Source organism: Pipistrellus hanaki (assembly GCF_964339955.1).
Source record: "Pipistrellus hanaki genome assembly, chromosome: 3".
Lineage (NCBI taxonomy): Eukaryota > Metazoa > Chordata > Mammalia > Chiroptera > Vespertilionidae > Pipistrellus > Pipistrellus hanaki.
In genome coordinates, this window is record NC_140505.1 from 107,316,876 (window position 1) to 107,334,360 (window position 17,485).

Sequence of the window (17,485 nt, forward strand, 5' to 3'; positions counted from 1 at the left end):
ATATATATATATATATATATATATATCCATGTCTGATGTTGGAGATTGAAGTCTACAGAACAGGTAGCTAGAATAGAAATTTAGATATAAAATAAGGGGAGATCAGGAGCAGCTAGAACCCATAAGCACAAGATTGAACCCTTCAACAGGATGAAACAAGTATTCTTCCATTGCCTTTGACCTTGGTGACCTATAGAGCCTGGGGTGTTTCACCACGGAATTACACACCTGGCCCAGGAGTCAGAGAAGCTGATTTTGAAGGCAGAACAATTGTGCTTCTGCCAATGACATACAATATGTGTACTATAAAATGGTTCATGCCTCCTTTTTGCCTTTTAAGTCTCACAGGAGTCTCTCTTGTAGCCCCACCTAACTGGAAAGATAATGGAAAGAGAATTCTGTGAAATGTAGTTCAGGTGGCCAAGGTGATATGTTACAAAGCCACTGAACATGTGTGTATAGAGCTTAAAAACAAGAAGCAAAATCTACAGAACTAGTTGGAGAAAAATACAAATCCCCAATCATAAATAAAGATTTGTTTTAATGCTAATTTATTGGTAATTGATAGAACAAATGTACAAAAAAATCAGTAAGGCTGGAGAAAATTTGAACAATCTTTTGACATGGTCAAATAACCCAACCTAATTGGCATTTCTAGATCATTGCACCACCAATCTATAGAATGCGCATATTTTTAGAGTGCAGATTGAAATATTCAGTAAGATAGATCATATGCTGGGCTGTAAACAAATCTCAATGAATTTCAAAAGGTTGAAATTATGCACAGTATATATCTCTCTATAAAACCCTAATATGTAAATAGTCCAAGCAGCGGAACAATCAAACAACTGAACAATTGGTTGCTATGACGTGCACTGACTACCAGGGAGCACGTGTGGAACATGGTGGGCATCAGCCATGGCAGGATGGTGCAGCAGGTGAGTGGGGGTGCCAGACTAATGTAGGGCATAGGTTGCTGTCATCAGGGTGAAGCTTTGGTGGTTCCTGAAAATTCTTTGCTTCCACACACCATGCCCAGCCCAGCACTCACACCTGCTACCAGTACCAGCCCTGCTCGCATCCGCTGCTGGCACTGGAGCCATTGCTTGCACCTGCTGCTGGTGCCCTGTGCTGGCCCTGATCACCTGGCACTGTCAGCAGGTGCAAGCGGTGGCTGCTGGCCCTGATCCTCCCTGAGGGATTCTCCCCCCACCACCCCACCCCGCTTCCCTTACTCCTGAGGGATGATTGGGGCAGCATTTGCCATTTGCACCTGCTGATAGCACCGGCACCCACTGCTGGTGTTGGCCCCAATTGGTCCACACTGTCAGTGGGTGTGAGTGGGGTCAGCACAATCAGCACATGGGAGCGGCGGCAGTGGGAGCAGGACTGCAGGCAGACACGGGACCAGAGGCTGCAGTAGGAGGGGCCAGGCAGAGGCACAGAGGATGGGCCGAGACCTGACCCTGTGCCCATTACAACCTTGTGGCCCACAGTTTCTTTCAAGATGCATGAATTCATGCACTGGGCCCCTAGTTTTTCCATAATAGAATTAAATTAGAAACCAGAAACAATAAATTATCTAGAAAATCTCCAAATATTTGGAAGTCAAGCAGCACTGAGAACATGGTCAGGAAGAAATAACAAGAAGTTAGAAAATATTCCAAATGGAATGATAATAAAAACAATGCAATGAACTGAACATGTCCCCTCAGGTTTCATATGTCAAAATCCTAACCCCCAATGTGGTAATATTAGGAGGTGTGGCCTCTGGGAGGTAACTAGGGCATGAGGGTCAGACCTCATGAATGGGATTAGTGCCTTTCTTAAAAGAGACTTGAAGGCTTGCTGTCTCACTCTTCTCTCTGCCATGTGAAGACACAAGGAGAAGGCAACCACCTGCCGAATCTGTGGGCACCTTAATCTTGGTTTCTGAGCCTCCAGAATATGTGAAGTAAATGTTTGCTTTTTTTAAGCTGCCCAGTCTAAGGCATTCTGTTATAACAGCCTGATCTAAGCACACAGCATATGAAAAGTTGTGGGATGCAGATAAAGAAATCTTTGGAGGAAAATGTATAGCTTAAATGCTTTTATTAGAAAGCAAAAATATAAAATCCACGATCAAAGCTTCTACCTTATGAAATAGAGAAAGAAGAGCAAATAAAATCCACATAAGTCAAAGGAAAGAAATAATAAAGATGAAAGCAGAAGTCAATGAAGTAGAAATAAAACGTTAAAGAAAATCAACAGAGCCAAAAGTTGGCTTTTGAAAATACTAATTAAATCAATAACACCTATCTAGACTGGTCAAGAAAAAAAATCTTAGAAAACACTGATTATAAATAAATGAAGGCAAGAACATTACTACAGATCCTAAAGACACCTAGTAGTCATTAAAGACTATTATAACAATACTAGTGGCCCGGTGCACAGATTTGTGCACATTGAAGGAAAATAATTAGAAGAAATATTTTAATATTGCTATTTGCCCCTTCTCTGAAATGGAAGTGTCAGAGCTACTGCTTGTCATCATCTGTGGGGTGATTGGTGGGACAATTGAACCCTGCTCCCACCTTGGCCTGGCTCTGCCTACTCACCTGCTCCACCATCCTGCCAAGCTCTCATGGGGGCCCATTGGGGCCAGCAGTACCTTCACTGCTTCCTGCTGCCAGCATCATGTAGCCAATGCCATGTTTTGTGCTGCCCCCAGGTGGACAAAGCACATCATAGCGAGCAGTTGAATGGGACAATTTGCATATTAGGCTTTTATTATGTAGGATTATACTCATAAACTTGACATCTTAGCTGAAATGGATAAATTCTTTGGAAAAAACACCTTGTGAAAACTGATGTAAGAATGCATAGAAAATGAAAATAGCCTTCTATCTATTAAATAAATTGAATTCCTAATTTAAAATCTTCCCACAAAAAAGATTCCAGGCTCAGATGTTTTTACTGGTGAATTATACAGACATTTAAAAAAGGAAAACATCGATTTCACCCAAACCTTTTCAGAAAATGTATAAACAGATAACACTTCCTAACTTGTGTGATTAGCTCAGCATTCTAATCAGAGAAGATAAGAGAAATTTATGATTCTATATCTCTCATAAATACAGATCCAAAAATCTGCAACAAAATATTAGTAAATAAAGCCCAGCAATACTTAAGAAGGTAATTCATCATGACAAAGAGTTGATGGAACATTTGAAACCAATTTTTCGAGTTCAACACATTAACACAATAAAGAAGAGAAGTGGTAATCATATTAATAAATGTAGAAAAAGTATATGATAAAATTCATTAAACCCCAATTTATGATAAAAAAAAAACTCTCAGAAAATTAGAAATAGAAGATAACTTGTCATACTTCTTGGCCTTTTGGCTAAGATCAAGTGTAGAAGATAATGTTTTAGTCTGGTAAAATACATTTATGGAGAGGCCACAGCTGAAATTATACTTAATGATGACATTTGTATATCACTGAACAAAAGAAGGATGCCTAGCATATTATTGAATGGCCATCCTTGCCAGTGCAATATAGCAATGGACACATAAAATGCGTGTGTCCCTTTCCCAACATAGCAATGGGAAAGAACAAGAAATAAAGGACAAGATGGAATGGACCCACACACCGGGTCCAGGGCATGGCCACTGTGGTCACCACTGTCCCTGAGGCTGCCAATGAGGGAAGTGCATGTGGCAGGATTCCTTTTATTTGAAGTTCTTCAGTATCCATTAAAAGTGATTTACTTTGCTTTCTGCCCTCTCACCACACACCCCTCTGTACATGGCCCGACCCCAACATGCGGGCATTTGAGACCTTGTGTGGTTGGAGGATCGAGACAGGCTCTCTGGTCAGAGTGTTTGAGTGTCTTCAGGAAAAGAACTCGTATTGGGGTGTCTTGTTCATTTGGGAAATTGTATGATATTTATTGATTGTATCTATTGCCAATGTTTATATCCAATTCTAAGATTTCTGAAAACAATTCTTGTTCCTTGCTGCTCAGAAAAAGTTTGCTGAAGACACCAGTTCACTAAAAGCACTGAAATGTGCAGCATCTGTGCTGCGTGACACCGCAGAGCCGAGCTTCTGACTGTGGGTTGCTGGGCCGGATAGGAGCCAGCATTGGCCTGGTTGAAGGCGGGCAAGGGGTGCATATTCAGCATTGCTCACTGAGTTTGGGTAGCACTCTGATGATTTGTTCACTTTAATAAAGACAGATTTGGGTAAAAAAAATAAAAAGAAGAAGTAGAAAGAGATAAAAGGCATACAGATAGGATGAAAGAAGGATAGGATGAAAGAAGTGAAATTGTCTTTATTCGCAAATGACAAGATGTTTTTACATAGAAAAACTAATGAATCTACCAAAATATTCTACTATAATTAATATGTGAAGGAGCAAAACTGCAAAATACAAGCCCAATATATATACTAAAAATTGGAAAGTAAAAATTAAAATATGTCATATATAATGCCAAAAATAGTTAAGAATAAGTTTACTTTAAAAATACAAGCCCTCTATACGGAAATCTATAAAATATTGCCAAGAGGAATTAAACAAGACCAAAATAAATGAAGAGTTGTATTTGTGTTCTTGGATTGAAAGACTTAATATTCCTAAGATATCAATCTTCCCCAAATTGCTCTATAGGAGTCAGTGCAGTTCCAACCAACTGCTTCTAAAATGTATATGAAAATGCTGAAGTTCTAGAAAAGCCAAAATAATCATGTCAATGAATACCTAAGTTGGAGAACTGACATTACTTTATTTCAAAGTTAATATAAATCTATGGTGATCAAGTGAGAGTTAAACTGGTATAATGGAACAAATCAGAGAAGACACACATATACAGTCATTGATTTTTTCAAAGGTGGTAACACAATTGAAACAGAGAAAGGATTGTTCCAAAGAATCTCCCTATGTAATCCCTTAGGGAAAATGAAGCCTGGTGCTCGAGCCATCTACTTGTATGAAGCAAATGAACTCACATCCCATAATTACACTATAATAAAATTAATTTGACATGAATTATAGCCTAAAAGTAAAAGCCTTAACTATAAAACTTCTGGAAGAAAGCAAAAGAGAATATCTTTGTAACCTTGGGGTAGACAAAGAATAGGAAGGGCACAAAAAATTCTAATCATGAAAGAAAAAACTAAAAAAAATGGTCTTTATCAAAATTAAAAACTGCTTTTCAAATGACAACATTAAGAAACTGAAAAGGCAAATCACGGATTTGGAGAAGACATTCACAATATGTACATCTGACAAAGGATTCATTTCCAGAATATATAAACTCCTATAATTCAATAAGGAAAAGCAAATAGCTCAAGAAAAAAAAAAAGACACTTCACAAAAGAAGGTATATATGAATAGCCCATAAACACATGAAAAATTATCTATATTAATAGCCATTATGGAAATGCAATTAATACCTCAATGAGATACTAGTTTATATCCACTATAACAGCAATTTTCAATTGGTGTGCTGCTACAAGAATTTTAAAAATATTCAATAACTGAACTCTGTTCCCTTATTGTCAAATAAAAAAATTTCAAGAACCAACACAACAATATCTGTCCAGTGTTAATGAATCAAAGTTATACCTATTTTTTGTAAGATCAACAAAAAATGTACTTTTGGTGTTCCACAGAATTTTAGTAATCATGTGTTCCATGAGATGAAAAAGGTTGAAAAATCACTGCAGTATAATAACTAACATTAAAAAAACACACCGATAAGTCTAATTGGTGAGCCTGTAAAGCAACTTGAATTCTCATATATTGCTGGTGGGATCATGAAATGGCACAACTATTTTAAAAAAATGTTAGGTAATTTTAAATATAATTAAATACCTACCCTAATACCCCAAACCCCACTTCTATGTATTTATTCAAAGGAAATAGAAACATGCATCCTCAAAAATGCTTTATTCATAACAATCCAAATACCCATCAACAAGTGAATGGATATGGTCATACAATGGAATACCAGTCAACAACAAGAACAGGAACAAGAATAAGAATGAGAACCGCGGTAACAAGAAAAAAGAAACAGACCTTGGATACATGCAAGAAAATGAATGAATCTCGAAATCTTTGAGCAGAAGAAACAGATACAAAAGTGTACATATTGTATGATTCAATTTATATGAAGTTCTAAATCCGACAGAAGGAAACTTTGGTGATAGAAATTAGATCATTGATTGTCTGGAATGGGAGTGAGGATTAATTGCAAACAGGCTTGAAAGACTTTCTGGGGTGATGGAAAAGTTCTGTATCTTACTTATGGTGTGCATTTCTAAAAACTCTTACACTTAGTTATACTTTCAAAACCTGTGCTTTTTATTGTATGCAAGTTATACTAAAAACTATAGTAAAATTATACCAAAAGATTCCAGGACTATTAGTGATGACTTAGAGTGTGTGCTGGTACCTTGAATAGATGAAGACCCCTGCCTCATTGCCATGCACAGGTTAATCATGTTCTCCTTGGGCTGGAGGCAGCTGTAATGAGTAATCTACTTTCTTTCTTACCACAAAACACTTAAATAACAGCAGAAAAAGGAATATTGGTCTAGCTGCCCCACAGTACTCTTCTGTGGCTTGCCTAATGACATCATGAAGATCCTTGAAGAATTTGGCTGGACAGTACTGGGGCCTGTGACCCTGGTGTACTCCCAAGTAACTTGAATGCATTGACACTGACTTTTCTTTCCTTCCATACAGGAAATGTTGAAGGACGAGGTGCGGACACTCACTTACCGGAATTCCATGTACCACAACAAGCACGTGTTCAAGGACAAAGTGGTGCTGGACGTTGGGAGCGGTACCGGGATCCTCTCCATGTTTGCTGCCAAGGCAGGGGCCAAGAAGGTGTTTGGGGTGAGCATGCCACTCCCCCCCCCCCCCCCCCCCCGCCCAGTCCCTCTCGGTGGCTTCAGCAGAGCTGGTCCTGCCCCTTGCCTTCTCCGGCCCTTCCTAGTAGTACAAACCCTGATCCACCCCTCTGCTGAGGTCACACACTCAAAGAAAAAATCAAGTGTGCCCCTCAGGAGGCAGGACAGTCTCCATGGCTCCCTGTCACCCAGGCATCACTCCTGGCATCTTGCCCTGGTGGCTGCTGACATTTGCAAAAGATTTTTGACTTTTCAGAAACCATTCCGGTGTCATCAGGGCCTCACAGTGCTTGAGAGGCAGAGCAGCATGATTACAAGTGTGAGTTCTGGCCTGAATCTCTGCTCTTCCGCTCATGAGATGTGTGATCGTGGGCAATTCACGGCTCTGTACCTCAGTTTCCCCAATGTATAAAATGGGCATGAAAATAGTGTCTTGCCCATGAGGTCATTATGAGGCATGAAAAGTTTAATAGATATGTAAGGAGCCTAGAACAGAACCAGCATAGGACAGATGCTCAGTGTTTATTAGGATAGTCAGGATAGGGCCCTAGGAGATAACAACAAGAAGACCCTCTGCTTTGTCCTTTAAAGGGCAACTTGGTAGATTTAAATTCTGGCTGCTGCAGCCTCTCTGGCCAGAGGTGGAGGCTGACCCTCTGGGAACCTCCTAGCATTCCTCTGTGAAAAAGAGAGATCCCTGCTGCTGGCTGCCATTGAAAAAATGCAGTGGCTCTACAAGTGGAAATTTGGAATTAATATTGATCAAAACTCAAATTACAGTAAAAAAAAATCATAGAATATGTACAGGCAGCCCCTTTGCAGAGGCTCCTGGGCAGGTTTCAGTGGGGCCTAATTCTCTGTCATTTCACTGGGTCATGAGAACCTATCCCGAGAACCCCAGGCTCCTGGGTTGACTAGGACCCTCCAAAATCCCCTTGGCAACTCCCCTTTAGCAGGGATCAAATTCCTCCTTCCTGCCTCACCTGGAAAGCACCTTAGCTGTAGAGGGTATTCTGGAGACCTTGACCAGAAAAGCTGTAATGCACTCAGCTGAGGCATGTGGTGAGGGTACGGGGCCAATCTGATGCCCAAGGTCAAGTCCTGTCATCATCACAGGTGCTACCCTCCCCACCTTCTAGCTTCCCTTGACAAGGCCCTGCTCACCAGGGTGGAGGCCTCCTGTCCAATGCAGACTCCACTTCCAAGGAGTTCACACCGCCCGCCGCAGAGCGGTGAGACTGCATGCTGACCCGGAGCGCCTTCCTCGCAGTGCTGACAGTGAGGCGCCAATTCAGCCCCAGTCTCTGCTAGGCACGTGGGAGCAGAGAGCTGCCCAGGGAGAGGCCGGGCCACCTGTCACCACCTTTCAAGTCGCTGGGGCTTCCAAGTTGGCAGGGGCTCGGGCCAAGGAGCTGTCAGGAAGGACCTACCCAGTGCCTTCCAGCTGTGGTGACGGGTCCCAACCTGGCTGCCTCCCGCTCTTCTGCTTTAACAGCTCTTTTATAAACCACCACAGTTAGCCGGGCTCCTTTCAGGCTGGCTCATTTCACAGTTCAGTTTCTCCTGTTCCAGGCTCCCCTTTCCACCCACAGCTCTTCTCTAGTAGGGGAGCCGAGATGGCAGGAAAGAGAAAGGTGAGAGGGAGAGAGATAGGAAGAGAGAGAGGAAATTGACAGAGACAGCAGTTGGAGACAGTGAAATTGGGAGACAGACATGAGAGAAATGAAGAGAGAGACAGAAGGATGGAAAGACTCAGAGAAAAGTGAAAGGACTGGGAGAGGGACTAATAAAAAGGAGAAAGAAAAGAAACTAGAAAACAAATGAAAATGGGGGAAATGAAGAGAGAGTAAAGAACAAAGAAGGGAAAAGGTAAAGGTAGAGGTAAGAAAAGGTGGAAAGAATCTGAGTGCAACCTCATGTGTCCCATGTATGTTTCATCCTCACATTGACCATGTGAGCAGGACTTGTGACTTAATGAGGAAACCAAGAAGTAGCTAGAAAGCAGCAGAAGCCACATATAAATCCAGGCATTCTGGTTCCACGTCCCATTCTCCAAGGTTAAGCTCAGGATGAAAACGTGGCGAGGGAAAGAAGAGGAGAGAAGCAGTCTTACAGGAGCCTGGTAGCCCAGCAAAGGCTGGTCCTCTGGGGTCTGAGCCTTGGCTAGAGTCTGCCTCCTCTACCAGAGTTTCCCTCTTTTGACCCTGTAGGTACCCTCACCTTACCTCAGGCTTTGAGGAGGCTGCCAGAACCCTCAGTGGCCCTATGCAAATGCTCAAGGCACTGGGGCAGTTTGTGGTGGGGCCTGAGTGTGAAGGTGAGGTGCCCTGGATTTAGCACAGTCTGGTCTCTGTGGAGGGCCAGCTAAAAAGGTGAGAATAGCTCTTGGGCAGCTTCCCCTCTGTTTCCAGCACCATTGACTCTCTCCTGTGCTCCCACAATGGTCTTCTCTCAGCTGATGGTCAACTACCAACTACTCCCTCAAATACTTTAGGGTGTGGTAGGAAGATAATGTTGAGGGAGGCTCACAGCACCTCTGGTCGGTCCTACATCCTCTCCCAGGAGGACAGTGGCTGTGCCAACTCATCCAATGCTTCCCTGGTCCGGAGAATGAGGTCTGCCAGCTCCTCTGAAATCTCCCAAATTAGACACGGGCCTCCATGGTGAAGTGCTGGGTGGGCTCCAGCCTGGCAGCAAAGGCACCCCACAAGGTGGGAGGGCCGCACTGTAGTTTTTAATCTGCCACAGATTAGCAGTGACAGCTGTGGGCACATTATTGCACCCCTGTAGGTCTCAGCTTCTCTGTCCCTTAACTTGGTGCTGTCGTATTTTTGATGCTTCTCCTTTGTTCTGTGCCTTTCTAGATTGAATGCTCCAGTATTTCTGACTACTCAGAGAAGATCATTAAAGCCAACCACTTGGACAACAGTAAGACATACCTCCATGTGTTTTCCCATGAATGGAGGGGGCTTTTACTTCCTTGTTTGGGTGGCAGAGAGTGACATGAGTATTAATCCCTGAGCTCCCATGTCAACATTTACAAGTGAATCAGAGAAGTGAGTTGTTGTTTTTAAGGACAGGAGATACAAAAACATGTGTATGATTCAATGGTCCAGTAGAGAGGAAGTACAAAATTGCAGACACAGGAAAAAGTAAATTTAGGAGCAAAGACCTTGAGAAGGTAAGAGGGCCTGTGGTGCAAAGCACAGATGGAGGGTTGACCTTTCTCTTGGAGTAGAGACAGTTTAACCACAGTAGCAGAGGGAAAGGGGTGAGGGATGTGGGTTCAAATGGAACTGGGGCAATGATGGGAAACCTTTGCTTTGTTGCTTCTATTTTGTCAATGAAGAATGAGAAAGTCATTGGTGGGAGAGTGTAAGTGTTTTGGGAGATGAGAAAAAGTAGAATGGTCTTTTAGAGAGGGCAGGGAGGGAAAGCTAACACCCTGGGTAGTGGGGATGGCTGGGGGCCAGCAGCCTTGTTAGAGGTGTATAGACATAACTATGCATTGAGCTCAGTGCTCCTACTGTGCTCAGCAGCCTTGGTGCCGTGGAGGGGACCGCTGCCTAGGTGGGGGCCCTGCTGGGAGGACACACAGAGGAAGGGAGGAACCAGAGTTAGAATAATGAGCCTTGAAATCTGAGCTGGGTGAACAAGGAGGTGAGGGAGTGAAGAAGCACAGGTAGGTGACTGCTAGTGAAAAAGGTTAGGGGTGGTGGGTGAGCAACACCTGTGGGGCCATGAGCAGAGCCAACATCCAGAGGCCTCTTTCCAGCCTGGGTAGGGGAAGTGTTGCTCAGATAAACTGACTTAGGGCTTGCCATTCAGTACTCGAGATCTAGGGTTTGTCATTCAACTTGTCTTGGTTCACTTAGGGTCGGATCTTTTCTGTACACCCTTCAGGAAAGTACTTGAGCTGGGTAGAAGTGACGCGAGGTGACCTCCGCACTGACCTACTAAAGATGGCAAAAGAAAGCGGTGGGTTTTCTCTGCAAGGGAAAAGACCTGTGTGTTTTCATCTGACCTCCCTTTCCCCAGGTCTGTGAAGTAGGACAGATGGTTTCCCATTTAACAGATGTGGAGGTTGAGAACAGGAGATGTGGGGCAGAGCCTTTGGCTTCACCTCTCACTCCAGTACTCTTTCCTAAAGTTGATGTGGAAGCTCATCAATTCTGAGTGCCTGCCAATTCTGGAAGTGAAAATGAAAATAGATGTAAAGGCGGATTTCCTGTCAGAGTTATTGAGTCTCAACTCTGGGCTTTGAGGGGCCTTCAAGGAACATTTAAGAATCCCCCACTCTGCCCAGGCTTTACTTGCACAGGGATTCCTGCCCATTGAAGGTCTGCCCAGCCTCTTACTCTTCACCTGTCTCTATTGCCTCCGGCTCTTGGAGTCTGGAACTGTAGCCTCCAGGCTCACCTCCCTGCTCTGGCTAGCAGAGTACCACTGTGCTGCAACGTTGGTAGCAGAGTGTGGGGTGAGAGGAACTCACAGAAGTGGAGAGATCCCTGAACTTCAGGAGGAGAGAGGTCTGACACTGAAACTTGCCAGGAAAAGAACTGCTCAGCCCCTGACCACCCCTTCTGATTCACACTTCATGGTCCCCACCTCCCTTCCCTGCCTCAGACTCCTATAACTTCTTAAAATTCCCCTCCCCTTCCTTTTCCTCTTCTTTCTTGTAGCCTGTAAAACATTCCAATAGACAAATACAACTGTGGGTTTTTAGCTATTTGCGAGTAAGTTGTGACATGGTGCCCAATCATCCCTGAACACATGAATGGATATAGCTACAAACACGGGCATTTGTTTATATAAACACAGGGAAGCCATTGAAATCAAGAGAGTAACGTGAATATCTTGTCGTTATCTAGTGCTCAGATCCTCATCACATCCTGCCAGTTGTTTCCATCACACCCACAGCAAAGGGATTCAGTTGCGGGCAAGCAAGGCATTTGTCAACGAGTTTCTCTTTCCTCTAGGCTGGGACAGACTCTCCTCCATTTGGTAGCCTTCGACCACAGGCTGTGTTCTGTGGATGCCCCTTGGTTTGGGCTGTGTGAGTGTGGCTCTTCCTCGGTGATGCACCTGCGGGAACAGCAGTCCCACACTGGTTCTCCCTGTGCACTGGCATGCAGTTTGGGTTTCCTGGTTCCTGACAGCATTGACTTTGACATGTAGTTCAGGCAATGTCTGCTAGACTTCCTCATGGTCAAGTTGCTCTTTCCCCTTTGTAGTCAGTAAGATTTTCTGGGACAGGTACTTCAAAACCCTATAAATACTACTATTTCATTCCTTGTAATTCATTTCCAATTTTATTCAATAGACTGTATTTATTATTATCAGTACTTACTTTGATTCTCAAATTTTCCCTGATTTGGCTGCTGGAGCATCTTCAAGCTGGTTTCTAAGTTCCTTTGACATGATTTCTTCACTTCCTGTGAGTGTTCTCATGTTCTGGCATGGATGTTTCAGTCTCACTTCATACTTTCCACGCCTCTGTTCCAGGACTAGCCTTCTCTCCAAGCCTTGATTCCATTTAGTGGACAGTGGCATTTAGAAATGAGGACTCGGGGCTAAGTGTGCTTCCTGACTGCAGGGTGCAGATGCTCCCAGGCTATCTCAGAAGAAAAAATGTGTGTGTGTGTGTGTGTGTGTGTGTGTACACATAAATACTTATCGAACATGCATTTCTACATCTATCTGCACATATTGTCAGTATGAGTCCATTTATCATACTTTTCCACTTCTAATCCAGCATCACGGTGTCCAGCTTTCACATTCCCATGCTTGTGCCTCATTTATCAGAGCATGAAACTCTGGCACCTGTTATTCTGCATGTGTTTATGTACTGGATTAATCCCTTGTGTGTAAACAACCTCCCATTGTCAGCACCTCCTGCCCCTGCAGATGCTTCTGTCACCCAGTGCTGGGCTCCGACACCCTGTGCCAGGCAGCTGCCCACAGGGCACCCTCTCTTCCCTGCTCAGGCTCCAGTTGGGCCCCTGCAGCCCTCCCCCCACCTTCCCATACCAGGGTGTCCTGCTCTCCCACTCTGGCTCTGATGTACTGTGCTGGCTGCTCTCACTGCTCAAGCTTCAACACCTCAAACTGGAGTAAGCTCTACCCCCCACCCCTCCTGGGGCAGCACAGAGGTCTGGTTCACTCAGCCCCACGTGATGGCTTTAGGATGGACTTGTTCCATGCTTCCTATGTTGATGGCTTACACTTGATTTTGTCATTGAGTCAAAGACTAAGAAGGACAAACAATTGTCCTCAAGTAAATAGCCAGCCCTGTGCCCCATGCCCTGTCCTCGTTCCTGCCCCTCACACACACTGTGCCCAGGAGGAGGGGCCCATAGAAGACAGAGCTGCTTTCATCTCTGCCTCCTCAGGTAGCAACAGTGGGTGGAGGGGAGAGGTGGCCAGGGTCCTGTCAGCTGCACAGCTCATCCAGCCTTGGCATGTAAACTAGAGAGGGGACAGTTTAACTGCACAAATGCTTCCATGGAAATGCTTTTGAAATTCTGTGTCAGCCAGCATTTGTATGTGTCTCTTGAGTGTAGGTGTAGAGACATAAATAACAACACAGGACATAAAATACCTGCCACCCAGCATCAATCAATCTCACTCCCTCTCCACCTCCACACAGCTCCTCAGGATGGATTCTTTCCGTGCAGCCATGCAGCTCCATGAAGCATGCAGCAGCCATGCAGCCCTCACACAGTTGCTTCCACGTGCGTGGCCCCCACACAAGCCCACAGCCTCCTCTCTGACTTGGGCTCTGACAACTATTATTTCCTCTCTTTCAATGCCCAGGAAAACCAGTGGGCTGCTGCTATGCTTAAAAAGGTAGATTCACTTGTAAATGTTGACATAGGAGCTCAGGGATTAATACAATTTTATTAGTTCTAGAAACAAAAGAAATATACCCTCATTTCTCAGAAATTAAAATTACCTTTATTTCTCAGAAAACGAAAGGTAAGAAAGTGTATCCCTTCTTTCTTTTACTGGTGCATATCCTAAAACACACCTGTCATGGATGGAAGGGGTCTGAGCTTAGCATGACCAGAGTGGCAATGGACAGAGAGGCCTCTGCTACGTAGCTTCAGGGGGGCGTTGGCACATTGCTTCACCTTTCTGAGCTCAGCTTGCTCCACGTAGAGGAGATATGTCCATGAACAGTTTGCAGGGTGCTGGGGGATCAGGCACGTCAAGTGCCTGATATGGGGCTTTCTGGGTAGTAGGTGCCTACCAAAAATGAGCTTTGCTGGCCACAAAACTCCAAGGCTTTTATTGATGCTGCATGAACTCTCTGCTCTGCAGCAGTCCTCTGTGCTCTGCAGTCATCCAGTCCAGGATGATTTCTTGGATAGGGTCTTCTGAAAGCCATGGCTGTTAGAAAGCACCACCTTCCAATGAGAGGCATTCTCCTCCCTGGGGGTTTCCCACTCAGTGCTCCTTTGGAGCTAGATGGAGTGAGGAGGCTCCTTCACATGGTTGCCTTTCTCCCATATCTCTGGGCAAATCCTTTCCTCAGTTCCTTTACCCTTTGTGCTGGTCTGAGTCACCTTTTCTTCTGCCCATGCCTCTGTATCTCTCTCACACTTGGACAGTCAGGCTAAGAAACAAGCACAGCCAGGCGATGGCCCAGATACTGCACTTGGAACAGTGTGGCTCCGGTTCCATTAGCAGTTATGGGAGAGGCTATGCCACATTGGTGCAGAGTCAGAATCAACTACATTTGCCTACTGGCAAGTTGTAGCTCTCAACCTGTATCTGCTGTGTGGATGTTTTGAATCCAAATTGAGTCCCACTCTTATTTATATTAAACATCACATTATTAGATCTGGTCCTTCCTTTCAGAGCATCACTTTCCTAAGGTCATTGTTCCCTGCTTGATGTTACTTGTATATTGAATAGGTGCCCAGGGGTGATGTGGATGCTTCTTCAGGCTGGTTCTCACTCAGCTCCTAATCTGAACCTTGGAATTCAGTCAGGTAGCCAGTTATGAACTCACACAATAATTTGTCACCTTTCCCGTAAAGATATCATGGAGGTGAGATCTGGTCAAACTCACTTTCTGTGTCTCTGTTTCTTCATCTGTGAAATGGGAATTATAGTGGCACATACCTGATAGGGTCATTGTGAGGGGCACCAAGTTCCTATATGTAAAACCATGGTTTATTGGAGTGGGCTCTACAAGCTCCTAAGAGCCTGTTGTTAAATTGTCAGTATTGTTAAATTTGTGGAATGGATGAAGTCACTTTGGTGTTTCAAAGTTGGTCACCGTGGGCGTATTCACACTACAGAAATTAGCAAATGTGAAAATCAGGGCTTCTTTCCTGGAGAGCCAGTTGTTAATTGTCTATCAGCGTACTACTGTGTAAAATACAGCAGTATCCGGAGGGCAGGAAGCAGGCAATAAATGTGAAGTATTGTTATTATTACTTCACTTATTAACTTGATCAATAACCTGTCGAAAGAAAACAAGGTGAGTCAGCTGTGATGGTTTTTAATGACTTGTACTAGTGCTCCTGGCAGTTTGTGACTTCCTTTCCCAACTGCTCCAGAGGCCAGTTCACAATCTTAGGACTGGGTTTCCTGTGCCCATCCCTCCAGGCATTAGTGTGTAACTATCCTGGTCCTGTGCCAGGTGAGGGGTGGGTCAACACAAATAGGACACAAGGTCTTTGCTGTCATGGAACTTAGAGTCTCACAGAGAAGGCAAAGATCAAAGCAAGTGAACAAACAATATAAAAGAATTAAAATAGTGAAAGCAATTAGAAAGAAGCATGTTAGAGTTGAGAAAAATGGGGCATCCTCTTTCATTGGGTGGTGGCAGTGGCTTACTGTAACCACTCACCCCACTTTGTGAGTGATTCTGTGCTTCTCTTCCCAACCTGCCGTGAGTAACATTGTGGTGAGAGCTTAAATCAGCCATGGTGGAAGTATTTGCACCACAGACATCAGCAAATACTAAAAATCAGGGCTTTCCCCCTCTTCACCTCACAGAGCCTGTTGTTAAACATGGTACAGCACAGTACTGGAAAGAGGCCCTTTTCTGAGTAGGGAATTGAAGCTGAGACCCAAGAGATTAAGAGAGGTCAGCATGCTTAGAGTAGAGGGAAGAGTATTTACGCAGAAGGACTGATGGTACAAATTCCCTGGGGTGGGAGACACATTCTACCTGTCCTATGTATAATTAGTGAGTGAAAGCTGGCATGCTCTCCTGAATCCCTGAGCCTAGAGGAAGCTTTGCTGCCTTGTACATTCCCATTGATTTCAACCACTATGTCTAGTACCATTCCCTTCTTAATTTCTTCCACGTTGGCCCATCCCACAAAATCATCTGCACGTGGCCAGGTGGTAGGGATCTGCCTGGCTGTATCATGCTAGGGGTTCTAAGTGGTTGATGATAACTTGGGGTAGGGATGAGTCGTGGCATGGGTTTGATTACCTGAGTGTTAGAACAGTCAGTGCCTAGGGGAGCAGATGTGCCAAGCAGAAGCTCTGGCCAGGGAAGGGCTCTGGCCAAAGCTAAGAGCTCTAGCTAAGCTGACTAGGCCCTCAGCCCTCAAGGGAGCCAAGCAGGCTAGGACATGAAGCCAGATAGATTATGCACTGACAAGGCAGAAGCTCAGGCCCTATGTTTTTGGTTGAATAGAGGACTTGGGAAGAGAAAGGGGAACCATATTTAAGTTTCTACTATATTGAGTATACCTAGCACCTAGGCCTCCTTGATGCCACTCCATTATGAAGTCTGTTTCCTGTAGGATATATCCCAAGTGTCATCAGTTATTGAGAGTAATGATGTTGGTATTCTATTTCTTCCATCATCACTGGCTTACAAATACGGGTGGGTTTGACCTTGTATCAAGGGGTTTATCCATGTATCTGGTCCCTGGAGAAGATGAGGGTGGAAAACCAAGGCGATCTGATGGGTTCTACCTCTACAATGATTCCCCCTCTTCTCACCCTACCAACCATCCCCACCAACCTTTAGGGGAAGAATGGGTTGTCTTTGGCCTTCTCTGATTTCTTGTGGCATTCACAACAATCCCATGGTGAGCTGGATTGTCTGATCATTTGCAGATGAAGAAAAGGAATCTCAGGGAGGTTAGTGACTTGTACCTTTTGACTTCTGTAAACTCCAGTTCTCTCAAATAGAACAAATGGAACAATGAAATAAACCTCACGGGTAACTGTGAGGATTATTTAGACAATACATGGAAAATCACTGTGTAAGGTGCTATTCAAATACTGATAATTTTTTTGGCATCATAATTAGACTAGTTTAAAGATCTTTTGTCTCTGAATTCAATACCCCTTTTTTTCCCCAAAGTTGATTATTCATTCATTCACTTATTCACTCATTCATAATCTTTGAATGTTTTTGAGGAGTCAAATGCTCTGCTAGATCCTGGAAATAGGAAGCTGAAATACTACTAAGAGAAGACCAGAGGCTAGAGGTGAGTCAGGTCCTCAGAAGGTGTAAGGCAGGCAGTGTGGTTGTTGCCAAAATAGGTGTGTGAGAAGCATAGCGAGGGTGTGGAGGGCAGTGAGTGGCTGTGCTGAGATGAG

At 44.2% G+C, this 17,485-nt stretch overlaps 1 protein-coding gene across 1 annotated transcript in view; it reads left to right on the forward strand.

Moving 5' to 3' along the window:
* Window positions 1-17,485, forward strand: part of PRMT8 (protein arginine methyltransferase 8) — an 87,507-nt gene that overhangs the window by 42,604 nt on the left and 27,418 nt on the right. The window contains exons 3-4 of the mRNA XM_084878441.1: window positions 6,735-6,890; window positions 9,769-9,832. Of these exons, the coding sequence (XP_084734567.1) occupies window positions 6,735-6,890; window positions 9,769-9,832 (220 nt within the window). The remainder of the gene's footprint in view (window positions 1-6,734; window positions 6,891-9,768; window positions 9,833-17,485) is intronic.